A 25,157-nucleotide genomic window follows, 5' to 3' on the forward strand; every position below is an offset into this window, starting at 1 on the left:
GGAATTCTCCCTCCCTCTCTCCCTGCCCCTCACTGCTCACTCTCTGCTCACATGCCCCTCCTCCCTCTCTCCCTGTCCCTCACTGCTCACATGCCCCTGCATGCTCACTCTCTAAATAAATAAATACATACATACATAAATAAACTCTTTAAAAAAATAAAAGAAAATAGGGGCACCCGGGTGGCTCAGATGGTTAAGCGTCCGACTTCGGCTCAGGTCATGATCTCGCAGCTTGAGAGTTCAAGCCCCACGTCAGGCTCTGTGCTGACAGCTCAGAGCCTGGAGCCTGCTTCGGATTCTGTGTCTCCCTCTCTGCTCCTTGCCTGCTCGTGCTCTGTCTCTCTCTCTCAAAAATAAATAAACATTAAAAAAATTTTTTAATAAAATTAAATTAAATTAAGTTAAAAAGTCACTGTCCGGTCCCACCTCATCCCACTTAAATCAATGTCTAGAGGAAAAAGGAGAAAGAGGAGAGGGGGAATATTTTCCTAGTTCCTACAGGCAGTGTGCTACAGTTTCAAATACATTGTCTCTCTCTTTTTTTTTTATTTTTTTTAATGTTTTTTTTATTTTTGAGAGAGACAGAGAGGGACAGCACGAGCAGGGGAAGAGCAGAGAGAGACACACACACACACACACACACACAGAATCCGAAGCAGGCTCCAGGCTCCAAGCTGTCAGGACACAGCCTGACATGGGGCTTGAACCACAAACCATGAGATCATGCCCTGAGCCGAAGTCAGACGCTTAACCGGCTGAGCCACCCAGGCACCCCGCATTTTCCCTCTTGATCATCCCAGTCACACCATCAACTAGACCAGGGCTTCTCCACTTTGGCTGTACTTTACGGTCACCTTGGAAAATTCTTGAAATGCCAAATTCCTGGATCTTACTCTCTTGATGTTCCGATCTAGTTCAGAGGAGGTGGGGCCAGGTCAGTGAGATTTTTAAATCTTCCTTCAAGAGGCAGATGTGGAGCCGAGCGTGAGAAGCATCTGAGGAAGGAAACGCAGACCCTGACGTGTGCTGCCGTCACCAAGTCTTGGTGTTTCCCCTAAACACCAAAAACAGTAAAGAGCATCGGCATCAGACAAGGTTGCTCTGTGACCCTGAGTGGCCGGAAAAAAACAAGGCCCCTCTGTTGTCAGGCTGGAGCCCAGATAAAACAGGAACTTTGTCCAAGACCCAAAAGTGACCCAGCGTCTCCCTATCTTGGCTAGCATGAGGGACTGTTGTTCCTTTTCCAGTTTTAGCCTTGGCCTTGGTCTGGGCTCCAAGATTTATGAAGAGACCCGGCCAGAGGATCACCTCCACTTAATGACAGCATCCAATCCAGAACAAAGCCCCAGTTCCTTGAAGTCACCTGCCACCCGCCCAGAACACTCCCGTACAGGGACAGCCTACACGTCCCCGTGGTGTGTGCTCTCCCTGACTGCAGGGAGCAGTAAACGCACTTATTCAGCCACAGGCGTGCTCCTGGTGGCCTTTGTCTGGAGGGCATTGGCGCACTGAGCTCAGGTGCATTACTGAGGTGGAAATGGAGAAAACTCCACTGTGGTGAGCAAAGGCATCTGAGCAAGGTCACAGTGAGTGGCAGAGTTGGGTCAGAGACCCGGGTCCGGAGGTGACCCAGCCTGCGCCCTTGACCCCAGGCCCAGGCTGAATCGGCTCTCAGCGGCTAAGCCCTGCTGGCCTGGGTCAGAGGACAGTGCAGAGAGCTTGCCCTCAGCATGCCGCCCTCTACCTCACCTCTTGGCGAATTGGCTACCTCTGCAGACCCCGGCCTCGGCCCCCTTCTGCGGTCACTGCTCCTGGCGATGTTGCTGTCTGAGCTCCCCAGTGCCTGTTGGGCTGAGGGACGCTCCAGTAGGCACTGGCCACACACCCAGTGAAAATGATCGGGAGGTCCCAGAGTACAGAGGGACATTTCAGAGCATGACCAAGAGGCATTGCTTCCTACTGGGGCGGAAAAGTCTGCCCTGGCCCTGGTGCTGCCACTTTCAAGCTGTGTGACTTCAGGCAGGTTCCCAAACAGCACTGAGCCCCAACTTCCTCGTCTGTAAAATGAGAACTACCTGCCGTGTTTGTGTTGTGTCTTCAAGTTACAAAAAAATGCCCTAGGAGGGCAAGTGCCATGCAAATCAGTAAGGTGTTACTTTTATCACTACTGTGGCCCAGAGCTAACAGGCTAGCAGAATCTAAATATGCCCTTTCTAAAGAGTCAGAGATTCCTTTGGGTTCCGCTGCAGACAGGATAGCCAGGTCTGACGAGCTTATGCAAGGCATCTTTGCATTTTTGTCAGCTACGTTTTTTTCAAAAGTTTTGGGTGGCAGTCAATATAGGATGTGTCTGTGTCACAGACGGCAAAGTCACGCACAAAGACATACGGATGTGTCCGGTCATATTTATAGGCAAACACAGTGGGACACACCCAGGCATACGCACGGTCACATACAACCACACTGACAATCACACACGCAAAGGACACTAAACCAATCAGGCTAGGGATGTTTTCTATCCTCCCAGCTACATTCCCAGCCCCAAAGACAGTGTCAGGTACATGAAGAAACATTTTTGGAATGAACAAATGAGAGAGTGAGTGAATGAATGGGCAGGTGCAGGGGGCAGATGGGCAGATGGACGGACGGGAGAACGGCAGCACACGTGGTTCATACAAACATACCCAAACACACTCCACAGTCCTCAGATCCTACTGGCTCTGCAGCCACCCCTCTGCCATGCTCCCCTTCAAAAGACCCTCACGCCTGTCTCCCCTGCCCCCCAGGCACCGCGGCAGGTCCCCCGAGGAAGGGCGGAAGTCCCGCCGAAGGCACTCCCGCCGCTGCTCCAAGACCCTCGGCAAGGCCAGCCCCGAGGCCCGCTCCAGCCACCCGCCCAGCCAGCCCCTCCAGATGCTCAGCCTCCTGTCGGCCAGGGGTGTAGTAAGTATTCCACACAGCCTCCTCGGCCAGTCTTGGCCATGACACTGGGGGGAGGTGGAGACACAAGTTCAGGGCAGTGTACGGCACATTTTAATTCGGTTTTGGGCAAATACCCCACTGTTTTTCAGACCTCAGTATTGTTTAACCAAAGGGTCATTCACCAGCCTTTAGCAGCACTCAGTTGGGGGAGGAAGTAAAGCTAAAACACCCAGGCTTCTTATCAGGGAAACATTGAAAACTACATGTCGGTCGCCAGAGTGACATCTGCAGGAATGCATGTGGGAGACACTGGAGGAGGTTTCTTTGGGGAGGAAGGAAAAGAGGGGGTCTTTGATATACCAGAGGCATTCCAGCATTTCAGTGAAGTCTGCATCTTTGACACCAGCTCGCCTGCAGCATCGATTAGCAGCTGGGATTTGATTTCACCTATACAAACACGGCCTTGACTGTATATGAGAATTTTCCTTCAAGGAGCTCATAGCACTTGATCTGTGTCCTCTCATGTGTCTACACAAGGTCTCAGGGAATTGGGGGTATGGCTGCTCTCACTGGTGCCTTTCACAGATGGGACAGAAAAACCAAGGCTCAGAGAGGTTACGGTCTGAGGTAAAGCCACAGAGCAAAGCAAGAGTGAATCCGATTGAGCAACCCCACATTGAATGGAACCCTGGAACGCTCCCCTCAGGTCAATAAGGAGGAGCTGGAATGTGGCTTCAGACAGTCTGACACCAGGAAGTTTCCCCGGGCAAGGGCTTTAGAGTTGGATCTGAACTCAGGTCCTAGCGTTGCTATTTGCTGGTTGTGTGGCTTTGGGAAAGTTGCTTAACTTCTTTGAAACTCAGCATTCTCATTGGCAAACTTGAAATAATACCACCTGCATATGGGGTTGTTGGGGACATCCAGTAAGATAAAGTATGCGAAGGCCTTTTGTCGATGCTCAGGGGATAGAGACACAAACGGGAGGAGATGCAACGTTGACACAGACTCCAGTCGCAGCTGACAGCTGGGAAGGGGCCTGTGTCTTCTAGCTACGAGTGAATCTGAAAATTCAGATGAGGTGAAAGAAAAGAGAAGTTCAGGGTGCTTGCAGGAAGGTCAAGGAAGGGAAGGCCATGGTAAACACTAGCTGGGCCTGGTTGACGCAAGTTATCACCTGCAGTGCATTCTGGGAAACTCTTCTTTACCAGGCAAGGCACCCTGGCTCACCAAGGTCTCGTTTTGTCCACATCCTCTGCCTAGCTAGAACCATCCACAACTTTCCCAGCTCCCTCCCGTCTTTGTAGAAGGGCCTTGTGGTTGCTGAGTAGTTTGCAGATGGAAAATGCCCACCTGCATTCCGCGCCGCCCGCCCCCCCGCCCCGGCCCACCACCACTGATGTGTTATAAAATGTCTTCCCAGCATGGCAGAGAGTCTGTGGAGGCCTAGGTGGGTGCAAGTCTTGGCTTAGCTGGACAATTCCTTCTACTCCGCTCAGCCTCGGCTTCCAAACCTGGAAAATGGGCATGCCAAGCTCATCTGTCTCCCAGGGGAATTGTTGCCAAGTTAGAAATCAATTTACAATAGCAGCAAGAAGAGGCAGAAGAATTTAAATGAGTAAAACTCACCCTGTCTTTCTGGTCCTGGTATTTGTGGCAGCCCAATTGGTGGCCCCAACTGACTCTCGCTAAAAAGTGCCACTGGGCACAACTGGCCTGTTTGATCCCCTTCCTGGGATGGTTTCCTAACAGGCCAGGTCTGTCCAGATGTTGAAAAAGGCTGGATGTTACTAAAAACAAAAAACAAAAAAGTGTGGTCCTTCCACACCAGCTGGTAAGGAACCAGTTTGGCTATTGGTTCTTGAAGTCTCAGTGCCTCCCACGGGTCCAACCCCTCTCAGAAGAGCTGAAGGCCCATCTGTACCTAGAAGGGACAGGCATTAAGAGCTCACCCAGTTCAGTGCCCTGATTCCAAGAAGAGAAAACTGAGACTCAGAGAAGAGAAATGACTTCCGTGGGTTGTGGCAAGTTAGAGTTGTTCAAAACATGGGGCTGTGCTTATGCCGTCAAATACTGGCCCTGAGCTAGGGAGAGTTACTTAAACCTTTTCGGGCCACAGTTTCCTCATCTGTTTAAAAAAAAATGCACATAATAAGTCTTTTCTTCAAAAGCCCTGCTGTTAGGACAAAAGCAAACTAGTATGAGAAACTGTTCGGCTCGGTGCTTGGCCCAGGGGAAAACTCAGCAAAGATTAGTGGGTGTTATGACTACAGCTTTCCGGGTACTGCTTGTGCACTTAGCAACTGTGGGACCTTGAGCAAGTTGCATAAACTTTCTGTGCTTCAGTCTTCTCTAAATCTGCAAAATGAGGGGAACGGTGAGACCTGCCTTGTAAGAGGGATGTTACGAGGATTCGATGAGTTAATGTAAGTAAACGTTCCAGACTGTAACACACAGAGACAGCCCTATGAGCCAGGCACTTTTGTTAGAACAAAAGTAGAGGAAGAAATGCTACTTAACGGTCGCTGCCAACAATAGTGGAAATAGTAATGGGGCAATGACAATAGCAGCAGCACTGGTAGCAGCAGGAGCTGTAGCAGCAGGAATGAGTGTGGCTCCAGGCCCAGGCTAGTCCTCGCAGGACTTGGGAGCAGAGCCGGGGCCTCTGTTTCCTCTGTTTTCAGTTTCCTCCATCCTAAATAGCAGCTGCAGCCCCAGGGGCTAGCCCCACCCTACTCACGGTTGTCTGACTTCTGGGGGCATCAGACACCCCCAAGTCTAGCCCTCCAAGTGCCCTCCGTGCTAGACCCTTTCTCCTCTTCTCTCTTGCAAAAAGGCAGAGATGGATGAAGGTGCCAGGTTGGACCACAGGTTTCCTGAGCTCCCTATTAAAGAGAACAGCGAAGGCACTGCCCTTGGAGAATCCTTTCAATCAGTCATTCAAATCTACCAAATATCCACAAAATAATCCATCAAGGGTCTGCCGTGCCATGGCTCTCAGGATCCGGTGAACATAGAACAGTCTGTGCTTTCTTACGAGGGAGACAGACAAGGTAAAGACTGCAAAAGACAATACACAACAACGAAGCAGAGATGCTGAGATGCGGAGGGGGAGGTAGCAGGCGGGGCAAGGAATTAGGGCTAGCATTAGGTTAGGGCAGAGAAAGTAACAACTAACTGAGAAACTGGTGGTGAGCAAGAATCAGCCAAAGGAAGCAGGAAGCAAAGATTGGAGTCAGGGATGGAGACAGAATTCCAGGCCAAGAGATGGGGTTCTGGGGATAAGCAGGAACCTGAGTGTGAAGGGTCTTCTATGCCATGGTTCCTGCCACACTCCACTGCAGGTATTTCCTATGCACGGCTCGTTAAAAAATCAAGGACTGGCACATTACATCAAGGGGGGCCTATCTGCATACATGAATATGCAAATTCAGGGCTCTGTCTTATTGAAATCCTAGTTGGTGAGCTAAAGATAACCTGAAGCCCTCTTGCTCAGTCAGAGTCCAAATCCAAATGGAGGGTCCCAAGGAGATGATTTAGGGACCCTTCACAGTCTCATTCACGTTCTTTATCTCCACTCAACCATCTCTGTCCAAGGCATCAGGGAGACAGAGATGAATAAAACACTCTTCCTGAACTCCAGAGCTCGGTCTGGTAGTCAACAGCAGGCTGCAGTGCAGCGAAATAAGTGTTGTAATTAGGGCTGAGATTGAGTCAGTGAGCACCAGTTCCCCCTTTAGTTGCCACAATATTCAAAAACTTGCACAATAGTTGGTTAACAGACCCTCTCACCACACTACCCCCAAGTCACCAAAGGTATCCCCTCCCTCCCGTAGTACCTCTGGACCTTCTCACAAGTTCAGCAACTAAAGAGTGATACCTGATAGCCTCAGTACCAAGGCCAGCTACCTTTGGATGAGGCAGTATCCACACTCAACCAGTTACTGACTATTGTGACTATCAACCATGGTCGTGATGGAAGTAAGTGTAATAGGTAGAAAGACCACAGAGAAAGGACCAGACAGTGTTACCTTGGCGCCTGACGGGGCTTTACAAATAAAGGAACATTTGAGCTGAGCTTGGAAGGATGGGTTCCCCAAATTGAGATGGCTGATGAATAAAGGGAGGGGGAGATATTGCTATGTGCCAGGCACTTTTGTTAGAACCAAAGTAAAGTAACATTATAAACTATCCCACATTTTGCACAGCTGTTGGGGTTTTTTTGGTCTCAAAAACACTTCTTTGAGGTAGATGCAACTACTATCACCATTTTTCAGAGAGAAAAACAGGCTCACAGAGCCAAAGAGACTTAGGTAGGTGGCCCAGCTGGGAGGAAGGGGAGCTGGTATGTATCATGGCTTGTGTCTCAGAAGCTTACTTTCATAGCCAGAGGACCGACTGGATGGCAGAGAGGTTGGTGGTGCGAAGCCTTGGCCAAGCCCTTTCCCTGTTGGCATGGGGCTCTCTGTTAAATCTGCCCTCACTGGAGAGGGAATCTGGAAGAGGGCTGATCTCTAGGACGCTAGACCAAGGAGAAGGACAGGCTCCCTTCCTCCTTCAGCCTCCAGCTTTGGCCAACAGTTGCCATGTATTCCTTGCCAACCAAAACCTGCAGACGCCATAAGAAAAAGAGAAATAGAAGGAGAGGGAGAAGGAGGTGAAGGAGAAGGAAGAGAAGGGGAAGAAGAAGAAAAGGAAGAAGAAGAAGAGAAAGAGAAGGAGGAGGAGAAGGAAGAGAAGAGAAGAAGGAGAAGGAAAGGAACAGGAAGAGGGAGAGGAGGAAGAGGAAGAGGAAGAAGAGGAGGAAGGAGAAGGTAGAATGGTAGCAGAAAGAACCTGAGATCCATAAAAGAGGGCCTCATGAAATTTGTTAACAGGAGGAGGCAGGAGAGGGCAGTGATGAAGACATGGGCTTTGGAGCAGATCTGTAGACTCTGGGGTCATGATCTTGTCTCCCTGGGAGACCCTGGGTAACAACAACCAACGGAGCCAACTGAGCACCAACTATGTGCCAGTTGCTAGGCTGAATTCTCCACACGTGCCACCTCATCTGTTTCTTATAAGAGCCCTTCAAGAGAGCCCATTTTACATTGAGGAAACCATGGCCTACAACAATTAAGTGAAAAGGAGCTACATGAAATGGAGAAACCAGGATCCAAACCCAGAAAGTCTGACCTCAGAGTCCGTGGGCTTCATTATAAGACTTCCCTTGTGTCATTTCACTTCCCTGGGCCTCAGTGTCCTCATCTGTACCTTGGGCTAATAATCATACCTACTTCATAGGGCGGTTGTGAGGATGGAGTGAGTTGAGGTGTTCATTCATTTAAAAAATATGCATTCGGCACCTACTGTGTGCCAGGCACCGTTCCAGGCAATGGTTGAACAGCAGTGAACAAGACAGACAAGGATCCTACCCTCATGCACTTTCAGTTCTGTATGAGAAACTTAGCCCAATGCTTGGGACATAATCGACACTCAATATGCAATCATTGCTAGTGTGATTATTTGTCATCGTAGTGGTGTTATTAAGCTTACTCCTAATAAACCCAGATGTGATGGGTTCAAAAAGCTTAATCATATCCACGGTCTGAGGTGACCTTCAGAACAAGCCAAGAAGAAAGGCAGGATGGAGGTATACATCCCACTTTGCAGGCAGGGAAAAGGAGGCTAAGGGAAAGCATATGGCAGCCCTGGTCTTCGGAACCCTGGTCCAGGCTCTCACACATCCTTGCAAAAGCCTTTCGAGCTCTCACTCAGCTGAGAGACTCCACATGCCACACCATTTCACTGCAGTATAGAGAAGAGAAGGACCAGAATGCGGAGGAAGGGCAGTATGAAATGGGAATTTGCAGGACCTGTTCTGGTTGTTGTTGTTGCCGTCGCTGTTTTTTAACGGAAAGTGGCATGAGGCTGTCAACTTCCACCACGTCAGCTCAGAATAAAAGAAAACCACCATTTTCTATCACGTAAATGACATCTTACCACCAGAAGATGTAGTACTGACCTGCCCTCCGAAGAAAGGATGAGCCCTTGAATCAAACACATTCAGCCGGATGAAAAACTCATTACAGTGAACTTACTTTCCTCCAGTTCAATTTGGGCTGGTGCAAAATTTGCCTGACTGGATCCATATAGAGAGTTTTGAGAGCCGGTGGGCTGGGGGCCAGCAGGAGGGGCTTCAGAGGCATGATGGGACTGAAATTGCGATTCCCTCTCAGCTTCCTGTGGTGGGGAGGGGGTGGGGGAGACAGGAGGCTGGACCACCTCCTTGGGTCCAAGGTCAATTGCAGCATATCACTCTGAGGGATCACCCAGTCCTGAAAGACTTTGTCATCTTCCCGCCGTCCCCACATCCCTCCTGCTCTCACACGAACTCCCAAAGGTCAATGAACCCATTCTTTTGCTGTCTTCCTAATTAGTGTACAAAGGAAGATGTACAACAGCAAGGAAAATAAACTTAATGTCTTTGTGAAACAAAAGGATTTTTTTTTTAAAAGGAATAACCAGAACCCTGTAGCTAAAAGCTCTGCCACACAGCTCTATATTCACATGAGAATTCCCAGTCCCCCATATGGCAGGGAGGGGAAAAAAATTTATAGCCATTTCTCTCCATGGGGCCATTTGAAGCTCAGTAAATGGACTTGTTCAGTTTAATTGGAATTCTCTTCTTGATTGTATTTTTGTAACCTATTAGGCCGTGCTGCCTCTTGATCTCAGAATTCAGCTGAAATTAAATTTTGAAGTGTAAGTGAGAGGTTGCCTTTTTTCCCCCGTTCTTGATTAAATAATGATTTGAAACAAAAACAATAAATAACAGTGCCAGCTTCCCTGGAGGGCTGAGAGAGACTCCCAGTGAAATGCCAGGAGCTGGGGTTTGTGGTGGGGGGATTTAATTACTTATCAGAAAAACCCAAGTGTTAATGTTGGAGTATATTAAGGAACAAGGAGATGAGTCAAACTTGTGAGTTCAAGAGAAAAAAAAAAATCAGAGCTTCACATTGGAGGGGGCCGAGGGGGAGTAAAGGGGAAACACTTGTTTGCTTTCTCCCAATGGTCATAGATTTGTGAAATACAGTTTGTTCTTAGGAAAAAAAAAATCTGAGCTTGGCAATTTTGACCCAGAAGGGAATAGCTTGTAATAGCTTCAGGGTCTGGATATGACTTAATGGCTTTGGTCTCCTAGTTCCTTCCATTGACAAAAGCCAAAGAAGGATGCAAAGGATGGCGATGGGGAAGACAGTGAGATCTATTTCATGGTTCTGGCAGGGAGAAATGGAGCATACAGGATGCACGGTCAAGGTAGCAGCAAACACTTAGAACACAGGGTCACAAACCTAGATGTCTCAGGGGCCAGGTAGTTAATTGATATAACCAACTGGAACCCCATGGGGTTGGGGGCCAGAAAAACTCATGCCCCCCCCCCCTAAAATGGGCAGCTGCAATTCTCTCAAGCCGATTATTAGTGAGCAGGAATGTGGACCCAATGTTGTCAGATCTTAGTCTTTGGCACAAACCAGAGACAGAGTTGTTAATGTGAAACTGTCTCATTCTACAATGTTGGCAGTTAACTCAGATTTACTGTCGAGCAGGCTCCCTACTAAGCACATATATACTAAGTGGGCTCAAGAAAACATAGCTGAAACAAAACATCACTTGGCCTGCCAGTTTTCCAGTGGTGATGTGGGGTGTTGAAGCAGACGCTGTTCACTTATATCCCTTCACCCTCTCCACTTCAGGGCACACAGCTAACTTCCAGCTTCCAGAAGATGCTCTCTGGCCGCCAAAGACCATTTTGCTTGGCCATGTGGCAGTTTGGATGTATTAGGAAATGACACCCCTTGGGTGCAGCCTTCAACTTATGAGTGGTGGGGAATAGGTACATTAATACCCCAGCTCCCTCCTTGGCTGAGATCAACTCTGGAGTCGGTTCCTCACTGGCTCCCACAGTGTCCTCCAGCTGCTCACCGTGGCTGCCGGTTTGTGACAACCCATCTTTCATTGGTTCCTCCTCTCCCTCACCTCATTTCCCCACTCTCCTACGGAAGTTCCCTGTCCTCTCAAGATAAACTACCAGCATTCAAATTCCTGTCTCAATTTTGGGGATAATCCATATTAAGACAGATGTTTTTTCACCTAGTAATTAAGCAGATCTTACAGGGGCTGAGTTTTTATGCCAAGCCTTAAAGAGTTTTATGCCAGGTCCCGTGAGGGCATTGTTACTGGATCACGGTGGGTCTAGAATGACTCTTCCTAGAAAGTATCTTGAGCACCATTTTTTAGCCTAGCTACAAGGACAGGGGCAAAGATCAGTTAATACACAGAAGAGAAATTCCAAACAGAAGAACCCTTCAAAGATGAATTTTGTGAAGGCTGTTATCTAAATGAGGAGCAAGTAGGAGGCATCTTGTCATGTCAGTGTCAAGTGGACAACTGTTTGCATCTTATATGAGTATTTGTCTAGAAAGGAGCCACTCCGAGATGAGAGGACAGAGACAAGAACACAGAGGCCTCTGTTGTCTATCATGATGTCCATGACTTGAAGGTCTCCTTTGCATGATCATGGCTGTCACACACCTCCAACACACACACATTCTACCTTTGGCTTGGCTCCCCTCCATATCTTTCCTGTTCTTTGTGTAGGGTGAATGGAGAGCTCTGGAAAAGGGAGAGTCTGAAACTAAGAGGCCATTAAACTATCCAAACATCTCTAATGAGTTTATTAAAATGTTCCCTTCACCTGGAAATATAGACAGAGCCCATCAAGGCTTGTAAAAACAAAACCAAATAGGGTTAAGCCAAAAGCAGCAGAAATGAAGGTCTTTGGGCTCCCACCTCTTACGGCATCCACAGAGTAACCCTTTAAGCAGGTCAATTGGAATCAGAAGATTTGTATGTCCAGTGCCTGCTAGGGATGCTATGGAACGCTGGTTGTGCCCCATATGCAAGTGACTCATCTTGGAATTAAACCCCACCTACCCTCCATTCACCAAGGCAACCGTGAATACTGACCTGAGCTGCTTCAGCCTAGAGAAAGGTATATCTTTTTCCTAATCTGTCTGGCCAGAGGAAACACCTGTTTCTAACTCCTGACCCAGGAGGAGCACCTTTTTGTAATCTGAACAAAGTCACCGTATGGGCTAACAGCCCCATTATGTGCAAATGGCCAGCCCCAGTCCATTTTGTAAACTGATCTCCCAGAGTAGTAGAAGATGGAAAGGAATTAAGGAGACCAAGCATAACTCGTCTGGAAGGCTTCTCAGATCCAGAGCTTCTCACCTTAGCATGGAACTTGATGCCATTGAAATATGTGGACAGAGCCTCTGTGTGCTTTCTCCAAGGGTCCTGGGTCCGAGGAGGGCCAAGAAGGAGAGGAAGAACAGAAGGTGATTCCTTCTCTGCCATAGGCCTGGACCTAGAACTCAGTTCTAGAGGTTATCTCTTGATCACAGAGCCAGCCCTGAGCTGGTCTTGAGACATCAACCTTCAGCTAAGAATCAACCTAGTTTTTTAGAACTGTTTTGAATACGATGGAGGCCAGTCCCTCTTTTAAAAAGCCATCAAGTAAGTTCCCAAAGTTGGCAGTTACCCAGTTGGGCCTCACCAGGACCTGATCACTCAGCCATCTTCACCACTGAATTAAGTTAGGAAGGGCCCAGGCTTCTGAGCTCAGGCTTCTAAAGGACTATGGAGCAGCTTCATTCATTCAGCCAGATTTAGTGAGCACCTACTCTGCGCCAGGCACTGGTAGTTACTTGGGTACAATGCTGAACTAGTCATGCGTGGCCTCTGTCTTCAACAAACTCCCACTCAGATGGAGAGACAGGCAATAAAACAAGAAATTACCCCACTGAGTAACAGTGCTGTGACACACAGAAGCCACTCATTTTTGAAGGAGTAAATGAATGAAAGAGCGAATGAATGAGTGAACTATGGACTGTTGTGCTGTGGACTATAGACTGGGGGGTTAGAGAAGGCTTTCTAGAAAGTGATTTGTAACCTAAAGGATGTATAAATTTAGCCATGTGAAATGGAGTAATGGGGAAAAGTATTCTAGGCAGAGGAAATGGCATGTGCAAATAGCCTGGGCTTGGGAGGGCAAGATGTGGTGGCAAAGCCAAGAAAATTCTAACATATCGGCATAGGTTGTGGGGGGTCACGGTGGGGGTATGTGGAAGAGATAAGGTCTGTGAAGTACTCAGGGTTGGGTTGCAAAGGATACTGTCATCCATTTTGAAGAATTTATATTCATCCGAAGAAATGGGACGTTTAAACAAGCTGGAGATGTTGGTATTTTCAGGCACCAGAGTCAACCCAATGAGAACATTTCAGAGGACCTTTATCTCTGTTTTCTGGAAGGATGGAAAAAAGCATGATGCCTTATACAGTTCTCAGTTCTAATTACACAAGTTACGTGTGCATAATAGTCACGGTCAGGGGGAGACAAGCTGAAAGCGTCTCTGTGAGCTCAGAGTGTGGGGTTGAGAAGGCGAACAGGGCAAAGTCCCCTTCTGTATCCACTAGCCTGGAGGGGCCTCACACTCAGGAAATCCTTGCGTATGGGGACCCATGATGCACCAGGGCAAATGCATTGGAAGTGGTAGCCAGGGCTGGGAACAAGTACCTGGGAAGAGAAAGGCCAGCCTGGATGCCCCAGGGTAGCAAGCCAGTTACAATGGATAGATAATGGAAGCTGTTATACTCACAGGCCCCTTCGTTTGAGTTACCTTCTAGCCTCGTTCTCCCCAAAAAGGGCTTGCCTGATTCCCTGCACCCATCCTGGAACCAAGCTCCGGTCTGAGAGCCCATCAGTTTTCTCATTCCTGACAGAGGTGGTAGCAATACACGTTGCCAATGAACTCCCAGAGGTGGGAAAGATACAGCATCCGCAACTGCAAATGGGAAGAGACAAAAAGGAGGCGCTGAATGGGAACAGGGCCTTTACCTTCTTTTTAAAGAAGTCTCACTCAACAAAACTCCACTTGAGCAACATTATTTTGAGGTCCCTTGTCCCAAAGCAAAGCTTGCCAGATCGCCAAGCAGATAAAGATGACAGGGATGGCTGTGCTGGGGGGAACTTGGTAACGCTGGACCATCACCCTGTCTGTGTGCAAAGCCTCCTGGGAGAATCCACAAAGGAAGTTCCGCCTCCCCAGTCCAGAAGCTGACATCCTGGGCCACCAGAGTTTGCTGTGATTCTCGCAGTTCTGGTGTCTCTGTGCCTCACCCTCGTGACCAATTGCTGAGAAGGCAGACATGGTCTTTTAAGAAAGCCCAAAAGTCCCACTCCTTTAGGCCCAAGTTACCTGTAATAAGGGGTGGGAGGGAAGCAGGCTCTTGACGGTGAGGTCTCACTGATATTGGTGGCCCCAGGACAAGAGTATAGAAGGAGGCCTACATACTGGATGTCTAAATGTTTATAAGTCAAGCCAGCAAACCTAAACAAAATATGTTCTCCTATCCTGGCAAACATACCTCCAAAATGATCTGGAAAGTCAGGTTTGAATTTAGAACCTCAGACCCCTGAGAGTGGCCGGCCACAACATGGCAGTGGGGGGTGGGGGCGGTGTCCCTGCCTCAATGCCCTGGTCCCTGCCTTTCTCCTCCTGCCTCTTACACCAACCAACACCGTGATGGGCCTCCCACACATGCACATAGACACCCCAGCCTGAACATCTAAGCTCTGTACAAAGAGTCACCCTTGGACCTAAGAGTGTGCACACCTAAAGCATGGTTATGTCCCCAGGAGAACAGATCCATGGATGAGCCTGCAGAGATCCTGAAAGGGGTCCCAAGGGCCATTTAAACAGAGAACAGAGAATTCTGGGTCTCAGGTACCCATGAACTGGTAGTGCCCTCCTGGCCTCACAGATCTCTTGCCCCATGAGGATAGTTACTGCTGGAAGAGGTCCAGGGCAAATATTCCTCTCGCCCACAGCTAAAGAAGCACAGTAGTATTGGCAGGGGCCAGACCAAACCCACTGTGTCAATCACAGCCGTGACACTGGTCTGAACGTTTTAAGAAAACCACCCACTGTGCTTCTAAACACAGACACCATTGCTTTCCCAAGGGCTGGCTCAACCTCCTTTCCTCCTTCGTCTGTCCCAGTTCAGACCCAAACAGGACTCTGGGAAATGCTCCCCGTTCCCATTCACCCCAAATCCAAATGTCCAAGCCCCTCCCAAAGCCCTTTGTCACAAGCACACCCTCATGATCTGGATACCCAGACAGAGGCAAGCTCTAGCCCCTACTGCATTTTCAGCAAGGGTTTCTTGATCCAACTTGGGCATTAAGGGACTGATGAGGTTAGTGTTGATGGCCTTGAGGTCCCCTTGCTGAGAAAACCAAACAGATCTGATGCCTCACCTGTTAGGAACACTGGAAAACCAAAACTCAAAGCTGAGGGCCAAGTGTGAGGGTGTGCAGAAAGGTGTGTGTTTTTTCTTGTCATTTTCGACTCTAATGATGGACTCACGTTGCCCGCTCTTCCCTTTCTCTTACACCTTACCTACCTACTAAAGGAGGAGCTCTTGCTTGGTAAGTGGATATAATCCGCAAAGACATGAGAGAATTTATTAGAAGCCACTCGAGAGCCTTAGCTACCTTCTCCAGGGGGAAAAGGACACACACAAATAATCGTAGAGAGCTTTTTTTTCGTTTGTTTTCAGTCAGACTATTTGACTTCCATTTTTTTTGTCCCCCTTTCTTTTCCCCTTTAGTTGAAAACTACTAAAATGTCATTTTGTGACCTTGACTTTATATTTAAAAAAAAAAAAAAACTTCTCTTTATTTCATTTCTTTTCCCCTTGCAATATTTGTTTAGGGTTCTATTCAGGGAACTTTTTTCTTTAAAAAAAAAAAAAAAGGTCAAATTCGTTGAGGATTTGGTTGAAGTTTAAAATTTTGGCTTTATCTTTTTTTTTTTTTTAAGTTCCAAGATATGTTTTTCATGTCCATTGCCCCATTTCTTTTCCCCTCCCCCTTCCTTTATTTTTATTATTGTTTTAGCTTACGGGTGTTTATACACCCCCCCCCCCTTTCGATTGAGTTGTCTGTTTTGTTTGAGTTAATTCATTAGAAATTAAATTTTGTATAATTTCCTTTTTCTTTTGTTTAATCTGGATCGCATGCTTTTTCTCTGCATGATACCTAAATCTTCCAGTTATTCTAGCAGGGGGTAAAAAAAAAAATATCTCCTTTCTGTGGTATTCTTTCAGGAATTTGTGCTTTTGTTTTTTGGCGTCTCTTCTTTCCTCTTCTCTCTCTCTTTCCTTTCGTTACAGTGCATCATGACGGTAAACATTTCTTGGTTATTTAGACACAGTGCACAGGCCCGGCGATCAGCAGTGTCCAACGGGTGTTTTTGCTTTCAGATCACTGGGTCGGGGTCTGCAGCTGACCTCTTTACCAAAACAGCCAGCCCGCTCACCACCTCCCGAGGACGCTCCCAGGAGTATGACTCAGGCAATGACACCTCCTCGCCACCCTCCACGCAAATCAGCTCAGCCAGGTCACGGGGTCAAGAGAAGGGGAGCCCCGGTGGGGGCCTAAACAAGAGCCGGGAACTCAACTGTGGAAACACCTCTGATTCAGGGAACTCCTTCACCACCTCCTCACCCCAGAACAAGGGGGCCACTTTGGAGAATCTCTCCCCCACCAGCAGGGGCAGAGAGTCAAGGTCAGTGCACTTAGGCTGGGTGGGGGTGGGGGGTGGGGGGTCCTGCCTTAGCTCCACCTTCCCAGTCTCTCACCTTAGCCCTCTACCCACCCACTCCCCACTCCTAACCCAGGACTCTTTGATTTGCAAGAGAGAGAAAACTCAACTCAAACTGGCATAATTTTAAAAATATATATCCAAGGATATCAGCTTCGGGTACAGCTGGATCCAGGGGCTGAAAAGTACATCATTGAGAATCTATCTTTCCCATTACATCTCTGAGCTCTGCTTCCCTCTCTATTGACTTCATTCTCAAGCAGACCCTCCCAAGCATGGGCACATATGCCAACCATTCTGCAGGTTAGCCAGCCAATGGAAGCAGAATGCCTCTTTCCCAAAAGTTTCAGCAAAATACCAAGGCAGATTCTCATTGCTTCTGCTTGGCCCATCTTAGTTCATCTGCCCACCCTTGGATCAATCACTCTGGCCCAGGAGATGCTGTGCTTTTGGCAAGAATTTGTCACACGCTACCATCAGGGCTAATGAGTAGTCTTCCCACATACACAAAACTTGGGGGCGGTCTGGTTCTCTGAAGGAAAAGTCAGGGTACTGATATCAGGAGGGACAGAGGCAGGTGCACCCGGGTGTCTCATTCAGTGAAACCTCCGACTTCGGCTCAGTTCAGCTCAGGTCATGATCACATCGTTCATGAGTTCCAGCCCCGCATCAGGCTCTGCAATGACAGCATGGAGCCTGCTTCGAATCCTCTGTTTCCCTCTTTCTGCCCCTCCCCCACTCTCCCTCTCATGCTTGCTCTCTCTCAAAAAAAATATATATTTTTTTAAATTTTGTTAAAGGAAGGACAGAGGCTGGGCAGGCAAAAACAAATGTCAGTTTTACCATTAATCTCAGGAGAAAGTCTAACATTAAATCCACTGAAAGTCAACTGTCATTTTAAAAAGTTCAAATGCATTGAAAATCTGTGGCAACAGAAAAACCTGCTCCTGGATGTTTGTAGCAGCTTTATTCATAATTGCCCAAACTTGCAATCAACCGAGACATCTTTCAGTACATGAATAAATAAACAAACTGTGGTCCATCCAGACAATGGAATATTATTCAGCAATAAAAAGAAATGAGCTATCAAGCGATGAAAAGACAGGGAGGAGCCTGAAATGTATATTGCCGAGTGAAAGAAGCCAATCTAAAAAGGCTACATCCTGTATGATTCCAACTATATGACATTCTGGAAAAGGCAAAACTGTAAAAATAGTAAACAGATCAGTGGTGCCGGGGGGGGGGGGGGGGGGGAGTAGGTTAGGGGGTAGAGAGGGATGAACAGGCGGAGCACAGATTCTGTGTGACATTGCAGTAGTGGACACATATTTTACATTTGTCAAAACTCACTGGGTTCACAAGAGTGAACCCTAATATAAACTCTGGGCTTCGGGGGATAATGATGTCAGCGGCGGTTCACTGATTATAACAGATGTATCACTCTGGTGTGGGCTGTTGAATGGCGGGGGAGGTTGTGGGTGTGGAAAGTACAGAGGGTTCCCATATACCTGCAGAGTATGTCTGTGTGTGCACGCACGTGTGCACGCATGTGTATCTTAACCCACTTGCTAGATGCAGTTTTTCTGCAGAAAACCCTTTCATGCAGTTGCTTATGAGCCAGCTGTAATTCTAGTTCATTACCCCCTTACTCTCTCATTCAAGAAATCACAGCAAAATGCTAATCACTGAGGATAATGTCACAATAATAGCTAGTAAAAATCGCTGATCATTTACTCTATATCATTCACTCAGTTACTTATCCTTCTCCTAGTTTTCAGGCACCTCCTGAATGCCAGCCACTCAGCTTGGTGCTGGAGATACAAAAATGGCATGGTCCCTTTCCTCGGGAGCATGTAATTAATGGGGCGGATGCAGAGATACAAGAGGGGTGGAAAAGGTTTGCGGGTATATTCTGCCATGCTAACAGTGGGGTCTTCTTTCTTCTGGGGGTGGGAGTCTGCTTTTGTTCAGAGTGGCCAAGATTTCAGAATGATAGCCGAAGCCCTAGCAGTGAAGCTGTTAATGGCTTCTTCAAGGACAGAGCACCCTTTTGTCCCCAGCACACACAGCCCACTTCAGTCCTGGACAAACAACTTGGCATCCACACGTAGCCTCTGGTTTGCCAGCCCCAGGACATCTCTGGCCTCAGTTCACGCCCAAGCCTGCCTGGGAGCCAGGGCTGGGTCAGAACAAATGTCAACATCTCAAAGAAAAAGGAGTGATGTCCCCAGATGAGATGAAGGACATACTTCAGGGCAGAAGAAAATAGAATAGCACTAACCACCACAATAACGATAATGGCTGCTAACATTTGTGGAGCCCTAATTATATGCCAGGGGCCATGCCAAGTGCTTGCCATGGACAATCTTCCTTGATTCCTCCTTGAACCTTTATGGCATAAGCATTACGATAGACCTTTTTTAGCTGATGGGGAAACTGAGACTCAGAGTAGTTAAGAAACTCAGTTCATAAGGGCCAGCACCAGGATTCAAACAGGTATCTGTCATAGAGCTGAAGCTAAAGCCTGAGTGGCATCCAGCACTTCCCTGTTTAGTTTGATCTTATGTGGACAGCCAAATTAAATAATTTAGACCCAGCCTTTCATTTTGAAATTAACTGATCTCTAAAGTCATGGCTGTGTATGTCATATCAGCAATGAGCAGAGGGCTGAATGGAAGAGGTATCATTGGCTCTAAATCAAGGGAACCTTCAACAGTGAAGGTAGGAGACTGATGAAGTGGAGGGGGCATGGGCTTTGGAGGTGGACAGATGAGGGTTTGAGACTCTGAGTGGCCTTGAGGAAGTAATTAACCCTTCTGAAGAGAATAGTGCCGGTTCCATAAGGTCATTGGGAGGATCATACAAGATGATGCTTGTTTAGCACCCAGGACACTAAGAGGCTCAAATGTTTACTTTACAACTATTTATTCATGACCTAGGCCAGATGAATCAGGCTCTGTCCAAGGTGCTGGGATACAGTATCCAGAGACATGAGTCCTCTCCCTCAAGCTCAGTGACTGGAGGAGGAAGAGACAATTTTAAGACCAAGTGAGGTCTTCTAGGGATGGGGGCGCGGGGGGGTGGAGGGGAAGTGAGGGTGGTGCCTAGGGGCTGTGGCAACACATTGGAGGTCACCCAACTAGACTTAGGGGGACGTCAAGAAAGGCTTCCCAAAAAAGGTGAGGTCAAACTAAAACCTGAACCATGAGTAGTTATTGTTAGGTGAGGAGGGGAGGAAAGAGGGTTGCAGGCAGTGTGAATGTTCTGAGGCCTGGAGACAGGGAAGGAGCAGGGGGATTTCATGAGGAACAAGTAGTCCATTATGGCTGGAGTCAAGAGAGGAAAATGCCAAGAGCTGAGATTGGAGGGGTGAGCAGGGGTTGGGTCATTATGAGCCTGGAAACTCTATTAATGTGATTTGAACTTGACTCTTGGCACAAGACAAATGAACATGCCCTTACTGAGAATCCAACAGGAGCTTTATATGGCCCTAGGCAGGGTGGAAATACAGAAGACAAGGCCCTGCCACTGGGTGACTTTGAACAAGCCATCACTCTTCTTTGGGTCTCAATTCCCCCATCTGCAAAATGGGCTACACTGAAAGTTTCCCAAACTTAAACCACCTACATGGCACCTGCTTGATTTTAATCATATCCCTGTACTACTGGTACTCGTATTTACCTTGACAAACTCACTTTTTTTTATATAAGGAAACTTATACTACTGTCTTACATAGAAAATTTATAGCATTCATCCTAAATAGAAAGCACCTGCAAAAATACATGATTTTTTATATGAAAATACATAAAGACAGTGGATTTAATTCTTGTTAGTAACAGTTGCCTGCCCAAGGCTCTTGAGCACCAGGCCTGGGAGACTGCCAGTGTTCCAGAGATGGTGGAAAACCCACTAGTACCCAATCCGGTGTCTCTAATGTACTCAGATGGGCTGAAAAAGACTCAAAAGGGAATAAATCTCTCACTATGTGATTTGATGTTATTTACCATTATGCCCGTGCCCACTGACCTACTCTGAAGTGCCCCCTCTGGAATGCATCCCCCTCTGTCCCTATTCCTCTACCAGCTGTGGCCTAGAAAGTCTTTCCAGAGGTAGTAAGATGGGACTAGGTGGAAAGGGGTTTCTGAGGGCACCACAGCCTGGGCAAAGGTAGGGAGAGGAGTGTTACCTAGAGATGCCTCCAGGCTAGCGGTCAGGCCAGTGCTAACAGGTGTTCTCCCCACATCTGCAGAGGATTTCAGTCGCCATGTCTGGAATGCGCGGAGGTGAAGAAATCCGGTTTGGTCCCAGCCACAGCCCGGAGCTCCCCCATGAGAGGATGCTCCCGCAGCCCCTCCTATGCCAGCACCCGCTCTTCCAGTCACTCCTCCCGATCCCCAAACCCCAGGGCCTCCCCCAGGTACACTCGAAGCCGATCCACCTCCTCCGGGAAAAGGTGAGTGCAGTTTTGACCTCTGTTCTGCAGCGCTTTCGTCCTTAGGGAGCTAGTTAAGGTAACTGGACATGTCCTTTGACCCACCGGTGAAAGAAGTCAGACAGATTTGAGTTTGAATGCCCACTACTCCCATTCCTAGCTGGTGGCCTTGGGCCACAGATAACCTCTCCAAGGCTCAGTCTCGTCATCTGTAAAATGAAAACATTAACCTCTCGTGCCTCGGTTTCCCGACTTACAGAATGGGCTTAATAGTACCTAACCCTAGGATCTGTTGAGGATTAAATGAAATAATGCACAAAAAGCATTAGTTCAATGTCTGACACATGATAAAATACATAACAATCATAGCTAACATTTCCTGTGTGCTGGCTCTGTGCAGTATGTGATTTGCCCTAATTTACTCATTTACAATTCTATAGGGTAAGTTCGATTATTTACCCCCTTATATAAATGAGAAAACAGAGGCCCAGAGAAGTGAAATCACTTGCCCAAGGTCACACAGCTAATAAGTAGCCTTAGATAGTAAGAATTCAGTCAGAGGAAGTGGTCGATATTATTATTAATTGCCCAGGAAAGGGCCAGCCAGGTTCCTCTGCCTGGCGTCCAGAAAGAAAAAGGTAACCCCCTAAGGACCAGCTGAATAAAACCCTACACTTACGGGGCGACCCCGGCGAAGCCCAGCAGGCCCCTCGGAGACTGTTTACTCTCCCGCAGGTCCTACTCTCGCTCTTCCAGCTATTCCTCCAAGTCTGGCAAGAGGAGTCCCCCCAGCAGAAACTCTCGATCGCGCCGCAGCCCCAGCTATTCGCGGTACAGCCCGAGCAGGTACAGGCCCCGCCCCCCAGGCACAGGCCACGCCTCCCAGCTCACGTCTGGGGAGCGTCACCCAAGCCCGCCCCGCTTCCCTCTTTGTCCCAGCATTGCACGAGTAGGAATGGGAAGATGACCCAGCCTCCTCGTCTTCGCTGGAGTTATGTTTGGGGGCCCTAATGCACCCGCTATACCCACACCCCGGCCTCTTCACACACCTAATACTCCCCGTCCCCATATTCAGAGCCCCCAGTTCTTACGCACGCACCAGAGCCCTCTTGACGTTCATGTCCTCGCCCCCGTGGCAGCCGCGCCCCTGTAATGCCCACCCTCGAAGGCTGACACCCCTGCACGTGCCCAGCCTCACCCCCACAGCACACACCCACAGCCCCCTGGGGCCCCGGGAGGAAGCCACCACCTGCCCCAGTGGGGTGAAGGGCACAGGTGAGAGGCAGTGAGTGCCCCTGTCCCACGCGTTCACGCGGGAAAGCCAGCCGCAATAACCCCTGCACCCCTTCAGGGAGCGGGACCCCAAGTACAACGAGAAGGACTCGCAACAGCGGGAGCGCGAGCGAGCGCGTCGGAGACGGCGGTCCTACTCGCCCATGCGGAAGCGCCGGAGAGACTCCCCGAGCCACCTGGAGGCGCGGAGGATAACCAGGTGAGGCCAGGAGGGCCGGGGGTGCCCATCTCCACCCTCATTCCCACCCCTCCTACCGTTGGGGCCTCGGGCCCTGCCCGTGTCCCCTTGGAGCTGGAATTCAGGACGGTGGGAGCTCAGGGACGCTGCGGGCCCTGCAAGGAGGGGGCAGGGCCTCGGGGCGGGGCCAGGGTGGGTGCCTGGGACAGGGGCGGGGCCAGCCTGAGGAATCTGGTGGGCCGAGGGGGTGTGGCCAGGGTCTGTGGAGCGAGCTGGGGTAGCGTCGAGGCAATGCGGGCCAAAGCAGTGGGGCAGGGCCTTTGTCTGGGGGTGGAGCCGGCCACTGGAGGCCCAGCACCCTCAGACCCACATGCCAGGCTTTAGTAGACTCTGATCATACCCTGCACCAACTGAGGAGAGGGCAAAAGGATCGTCTGGGTGCCAGAGGGACTTAAGAGGGGGAGAGCACTGAATCTGGAGTGCATTCTTGGCTGTGCCACTTTCCAGATGAGCAGGGAAAGTCTCTTCACTTTCCAAACGCTGTGTTTTCACCCATGAAATATTGAAGGAAATAACTCCCAGGAGTACCATGAAAATGAAATTAAAGGGGGCAAAGAGATGTGAACACACTTTGTAAACTTAAACGCAGAACACTGAAACCCGAGGCGTGCCATTGCTATTGATTGCATAGACAGACTAGGTGGATACGGTTTCTAACCAGTAAGCTCTTCACAGAGAAAAGCCATAGAAGAGAAGCCTGAGGTCTGAGTGGACCCAAATTCCTCAGGCCTTGAAACCGGGACGAGTGGCTGAGAGCTGCCCTAAAACTGGCTCCTGGCAATCAGTTGGGCTCCTCCTCCTGGCCCTCCAAGGGTCAGCTACTCCTTCCAGAGACCCACAGGATGGGGCTGCGGCGGGGTTCGGGTGCCTGGTTCCTCCTCCCCAGGGATGACCTGGAGGAGGAAAAAGAACCTGTGCCCCAAACAATAAAATGGGGGTAACGGCATCACCTTCTCAGATATCCCACAGATCACCGTGGTACACAGGGACTCCTACACCCTTGACCAAAGGTGACCAAAGGTGTCCTTGGGGTTGACTTGGAGGGAGACAAAGTGGCATTTCTAAAAGGCTCTCTCGTTCCCTCAGTCGGTCTCAAACAGTCCATCTTGATGAACCCATTCAGTGTTTCCCAAACTTCCTCACCCAGCAGCATCTTTTGATTCGTCTGTTTAGGAAGTGTACTACTGTTTACTTAATTTCTTCAAATAGATATGCCCTTTCTTAGAGGTGCATACATCTAATTCAAAAGGAATACACCACAGTATACTATAGTAAATGGAAAATCAGCCTCTCTTACCATAAATAGAAGGTTCTAGTAAAAGCAAAAATAGCAAAACAAAACTGCCATTAAAGTCTAGACGTAGATTCCTTCGCCAGCTGGAGGCTCTGAGGCTTGCTTTGTTAAAAAGTGAGGTTATCACTTCTCAAGACACCAGCGCTAGGGCTGAGACCTTGCCCTGGACGGTTTGAGGGCAGCGAGAGGGGCTTAAAAAGAGTGTTTCCGCCAAGGGCCTGGGAAGTGGAAGGCCATGCCGCTCTCCCGGGGGACCGGGCTGGCGCGGTCCGGGTCGAGACTGGGCGGAGTCTGGCCCTCGAGCAAGCTCCCTCTGGTCTCCGCAGTGCCCGGAAGCGCCCCATCCCCTACTACCGGCCCAGCCCGTCTTCATCCAGCAGCCTCAGCAGCACCTCCTCCTGGTACAGCGGCAGCAGCGGCCGCTCTGCCAGCCGCAGCTATTCCCGCAGCCGCAGCCGGAGCCGCAGCCGCAGCCGGAGCCGCAGCCGCAGCCGCAGCCGGAGCCGCAGCCGCAGCCGCAGCCGCAGCCGCAGCCGGAGCCGCACCCGGAGCAGGACCCGCACTAGCAGCAGCTCGGGGTCCCGCAGCCCCAGCCTGGGCTCCCGGAGCCGGAGCCGGAGCTACAGCTCAGCAGACAGCTACTCCAGCACGAGGCGCTAAACGAGGGCCCTCCCTTGAGCCGGCTGCCTGGGGGGTGGGGGGCCCTTTCCCTCTGCCGGCCTCCCCCGCTCCCTGCCCACCCTGCCTTCTCCTTGGTGACAGACATTGAGGGCTCCTGGACCCTGTCCTTCCTGCTCTCCGGGGGGGTAGGAAACGAAAGTACAGGGGCTTCGGTCTCTATGTCAAGCTGCTAGGAGCCTCCACCAGCACCACCCTGGGGCTCAACACAGGCCTGGTCATATGGAGAGAACCATCCTCTGTTGGCACAAAAACCCTCCAGGTTTTGTAAGAAGCGATGGGTTCGTGACTCAACAGTTTGGGCCTGGCCAGGAAAAACAGAGTTTTGCTAACCCACTGCTCACAGGATGCATATGGGAGGCTAGGAGTCGTTTGTCCCACCTGCCCTCATTCTCCTCTCATCCCGTCATGTGTGGACCCTCGCGGGGTGGGAGGGGATGAGAGGAAACCAAGAGCAGTGAGGCCCAGGAGAGGGTGTCGCGCCTTTCACCTCCCCAAACAGGCCCAAGCAAAGGCCCGGAGGATGCTTGAGGGGGATAGAAGGGGACCTATCTGAGTGGGGAATGCGGATGTTTCAGTTGGTAAGAAGTG

The 25,157-nt window shown here is 49.4% G+C and overlaps 1 protein-coding gene and 1 long non-coding RNA gene across 7 annotated transcripts in view; one reads left to right on the forward strand and one right to left on the reverse strand.

Annotated features, from left to right (window-relative positions):
- Positions 1–24,548, forward strand: part of SRRM4 (serine/arginine repetitive matrix 4) — a 590,829-nt gene extending 566,281 nt beyond the window's left edge. For all 6 annotated transcript variants that reach the window (XM_047827801.1, XM_047827796.1, XM_047827800.1 and 3 more), the window contains 6 exons: positions 2,787–2,943; positions 16,291–16,595; positions 20,881–21,084; positions 21,799–21,909; positions 22,415–22,555; positions 24,215–24,548. In XM_047827801.1, coding sequence (XP_047683757.1) covers positions 2,787–2,943; positions 16,291–16,595; positions 20,881–21,084; positions 21,799–21,909; positions 22,415–22,555; positions 24,215–24,548 — 1,252 coding nt within the window. The remainder of the gene's footprint in view (positions 1–2,786; positions 2,944–16,290; positions 16,596–20,880; positions 21,085–21,798; positions 21,910–22,414; positions 22,556–24,214) is intronic.
- Positions 760–22,706, reverse strand: LOC125149121 (uncharacterized). The gene is made up of 3 exons (XR_007145813.1): positions 22,612–22,706; positions 13,644–13,808; positions 760–1,054 (listed from the first exon to the last, which is right to left on the reverse strand). It is a non-coding gene; the product is annotated as an uncharacterized LOC125149121 (long non-coding RNA).
- Positions 24,549–25,157: the final 609 nt, after the last annotated feature.

Source organism: Prionailurus viverrinus, chromosome D3 (assembly GCF_022837055.1).
Source record: "Prionailurus viverrinus isolate Anna chromosome D3, UM_Priviv_1.0, whole genome shotgun sequence".
In the NCBI taxonomy this organism is placed as follows: domain Eukaryota; kingdom Metazoa; phylum Chordata; class Mammalia; order Carnivora; family Felidae; genus Prionailurus; species Prionailurus viverrinus.